The sequence below is a fragment of the Beauveria bassiana genome, assembly GCF_000280675.1.
Source record: "Beauveria bassiana ARSEF 2860 unplaced genomic scaffold BBA_S00010, whole genome shotgun sequence".
NCBI lineage: Eukaryota > Fungi > Ascomycota > Sordariomycetes > Hypocreales > Cordycipitaceae > Beauveria > Beauveria bassiana.
In genome coordinates, this window is record NW_007930845.1 from 540773 (window position 1) to 544235 (window position 3463).

The window sequence follows — 3463 nt, forward strand, 5'->3', positions numbered from 1 at the left end:
AAAAGGTAAGTGCCAACTAGCCAAACTAATTTTGTTTTTTTTTTTCATTTCCCTCTGACATCTCTAGCTTTGGAATCGTTTTGGACTGGTTACGCGGCCAGGTGCCACTTTCGACGAGACCAAATCTTTGTCAGACGTAAAAGTCTTGAGCTTTGCCATCTCCATACATTGTTAATCCAAAATTCACGCGCGGGCCGCCCGCCGCGTCAACGAATTTCTTGGCCACCCCTTTCGGAAGTCATTTTCCGAAGAATCCGTAGCCAGTAGAAACCAACAAATGTGGTCCCCGGTTCCCATCCCATGTTTGTCGCGCGGCATCTTGGCAAAAAGTCTTTTTTTTTTTCTATTTCTTTTTTTTTCTTTTCCCCTGGTCCTTGTCATCTAGATACTTTTTTATTTTAAAGTTTTTGCGCCCAGGCGATTTGCTCAGCCGGGCTGTGTTGAGCCTCGCATGCTCCGAGATTTGTATTCGTCCAAGCCATGATGAACCGAAAACAGTTAGGAGCTAGAAACTCCCCTTCCTTTTTTATAGTGATTATAAACAGAAAAAAAAAAAAAAGGCGTCACAAAGAAAGGAGGAAAGCATACAAGGCACAACGGCAACAAGACTTCGTCATACCAACAACATGGCCCCCACCACTTGCCACGCGGCGGACGGGGGTCCTAATAGCCATCTGGCCCGCCACACCAACATCCCTATTAGCCTTTTTAGCGGTCCCCCGACGCTTAAATTCGTGGTGTTGCGTTTTTTTACAAGGGCCCATCACATTGTCATTTCATGTGTTGGCTGCAGCGAAAATTTGTTCATAGAATATTTAGTAGTATAAAATAGTGAAATGACGAAAGAAGAAGCACTAGAGCCAAGAGACGTTATCTTAGCCTCGACACCTCAGTATTTCGCGGAAAGACGGAAGTGCTTCCCCCAAACTGCCACGAGGACATTGGCGGGGGTGCGGTACTAGTTATAGGGAGGCAACTAGGCCCCAAATTCACCAGCCTCGGTCGCTTTCCTACATCCTCAACCATACGATGCATCGTGATGGCCACGCCACCCCCATCCCCCCCCCCAAAAACGACCGCGCGGCCGTTAATTTGCCAGTCTGTGAGACCTGCCCACGAGAGCCGCAACCCGGCCACTGTTTCCGTTTAGCGAACAGGACGTTTGGTCATGTGAATTATCGCCCTCTTTTTCATTGTACGCAACAACTCCATAGCCCCAAACTCTTTCATACTTGTGATGACTCAATACACTGAGAAGCCGTGGTAGCTTCTTTAAGAGTAAAGCAAAGTAAAGCAGAGCAAAGCGAAAAAAAAAAAGAAAAAAAGTCTGTCGGCAAGATTCCGAAGGACCAATTGATCATGTTTCTTGGCGTGCTTCGTAGCAAGTTGACCAGGTGAAACTTTCCTTGTCGATAGTGGCGTGAGCTGGCATAGTTGTCGAGAGAGAAAGGAGGCTCTTGGCATGAATGGTAGAAGTGGCCGTGATGTTTGGAGTAAAGCACCAACGCTAGCTAGGAACTAGGTTTGAATTCTTCTGTGATTTTTATTTTTTAATTTTACTTTTCTTCATTCTTCCCCCTCTTTACCCAATCGGCCACCAGAGAAAATCTTGGGCCTTTTTTGTTCGGGATGGCGCTGGGTTAGCTTCCCCCTCCTAAACGTAGCGGGAAACTCTATCGTAGCACAAGCTGCACGACTGGAGCCCGGCCAAGGAAGCGACAGCCGGGAAACGTCTACTGCAAAGGGGTTTCAGATCCTGCAGAGCAGAGCCCAGCTGTTACAGGCACACAGGAAGGGGCACATCGAGATGGCTTCGGAAGCAACACCAATTGGCTGCAAGGCTGAGAGAAGCGCCGGAGCCAAGAAGCAAAGAACTTTGCGCATTGGCAAAACCAACAATGGCTGCTTGAGCCAAGACCCAAAGCCGCCCCCCTCCTCCAATACCCTTCCTTGGACTCGCACAGGAGGCTCAGTTGAGGTTAGACGGGACAAGCTGCTCACTAGCTAGCTGCTGGTCGAACGATGGCCAGCACATGGTTGCAACATGCAGTGGTAAGGTGTTTGAGGAGTCGAGGTGCTGAAATGCTGATGTGCGTAGACACAGACTTTATTTAGACCCACGAAGACACAGACGGTGAGGTTGTATTGTAAGTGTGCTTTGAAAAGATGAACCAAAAAAAAAAGAGTCACCGTCTCATCGTGAGAGGGCTCGCACCAAAAAAGGTCGCTCACTCGTCGGAAGAGGGCCGCTCCGGTGAATGCACTAAAAAGAAGATTGATGCTGCGATTCTAATTTCGGCAGCGTTGTTTTGGAAACAGAAAATACCGCGGCAGAAAAGGAACACGTGTGCTGGCTAGGGATTCCTTCTTTTTCGGCTTCCAAGATTATGCAATCTGGGTGTTTTCAAAGCAAAGCAACTTGTTGATGGTCGTGATACATGTAATGCGTGTCAACGCAACGCATGCAATGGCTTGTGGCTGGGTTGGTGGGTTCGCCGGACACGCTGACTGGCTCGGTCATCGTCCAGCCAGGGCTGGCCTGGCCTGGCACAGCCGTCGGGTCCAGCAGAGCGCAACCTGATGCATCAGAACCGAGGGAAACAAGAACTTGCGCAAACGCTTGCTGTAAGAAGAACTACTAGAAAAAAGCGTAAGTACCGGGAGACGCAATGTGCCAAGCCAAGGGAATTAATTCCCAAGAGAAATTATACATCATCTAGAACTCTGATGTTGACGCGATACGGAGAGTTGGTCCGAGTGTGCACGCAACCTCGTTGGCTAGTGTTATTAGACAGTCACCTACTAGGTACCCTACCTGATTACCACTATACGTATGGAACGGTCTTCTAAAAAATTGCCGACCACAACTACCAGCAACCCGGTCAAACGGTATTTAGGCGAGCCCGCCAAGCCAACTTCAATCTCAAACAAGTTGAATAGGAAACACAGACGCAGAGACCGGCGAGCCCGTACAATGGGAAGTAGGAGAATGAGAGGAGTGACGGCCCCAGTTCAGTTGATGCGGCCGCTGGGAATACCTGTGGGCAGCACTGCCAAATGCGGCGGAGAGAGGGGAGGGGGGGGGGGGCTTCTCGTTTAGGGGAGTTGCTGCAGGGTCTGGGCGGACGGGTTGGCGAAATGGAGAGGGGACAAGGAGAAGGGAGTTGATGAGGAGATACTGATATGGCTAGTTGGGGCGTGGACAGGTACCTGGGGGTTTTACGTGGGATACAATAGAGACTTGGGAGACTTGAGATACAAGAGACGGTACAACGGTACATGCATAGCTACGTGCGTAGTACTGGGACTGCTGGTAGACTCGGGCACCGAGGCGTTCTGAATGCGGCTTCCACTGCTCTGCAGCAGCAGTACCCAGGACCAAGCACAAGCAACAGCTAGCGCGGTCTCTATCTCTCTGTCTCTCTGTCTCTGTCTGTCTCTCTCTCTCTCTCTCTCTCTCTCT

General features: G+C 49.8%; 1 protein-coding gene across 1 annotated transcript; it reads left to right on the forward strand.

Moving 5' to 3' along the window:
- Nucleotides 1–1807: 1807 nt before the first annotated feature.
- On the forward strand, nucleotides 1808–2203 carry BBA_04509 (uncharacterized protein; the record flags this gene model as incomplete). The annotated part of the gene is made up of 3 exons (XM_008599606.1): nucleotides 1808–1978; nucleotides 2116–2147; nucleotides 2185–2203. The coding sequence occupies 3 exons, from the start codon at nucleotides 1808–1810 to the stop codon at nucleotides 2201–2203; spliced, it is 222 nt and encodes a 73-aa protein (XP_008597828.1).
- Nucleotides 2204–3463: the final 1260 nt, after the last annotated feature.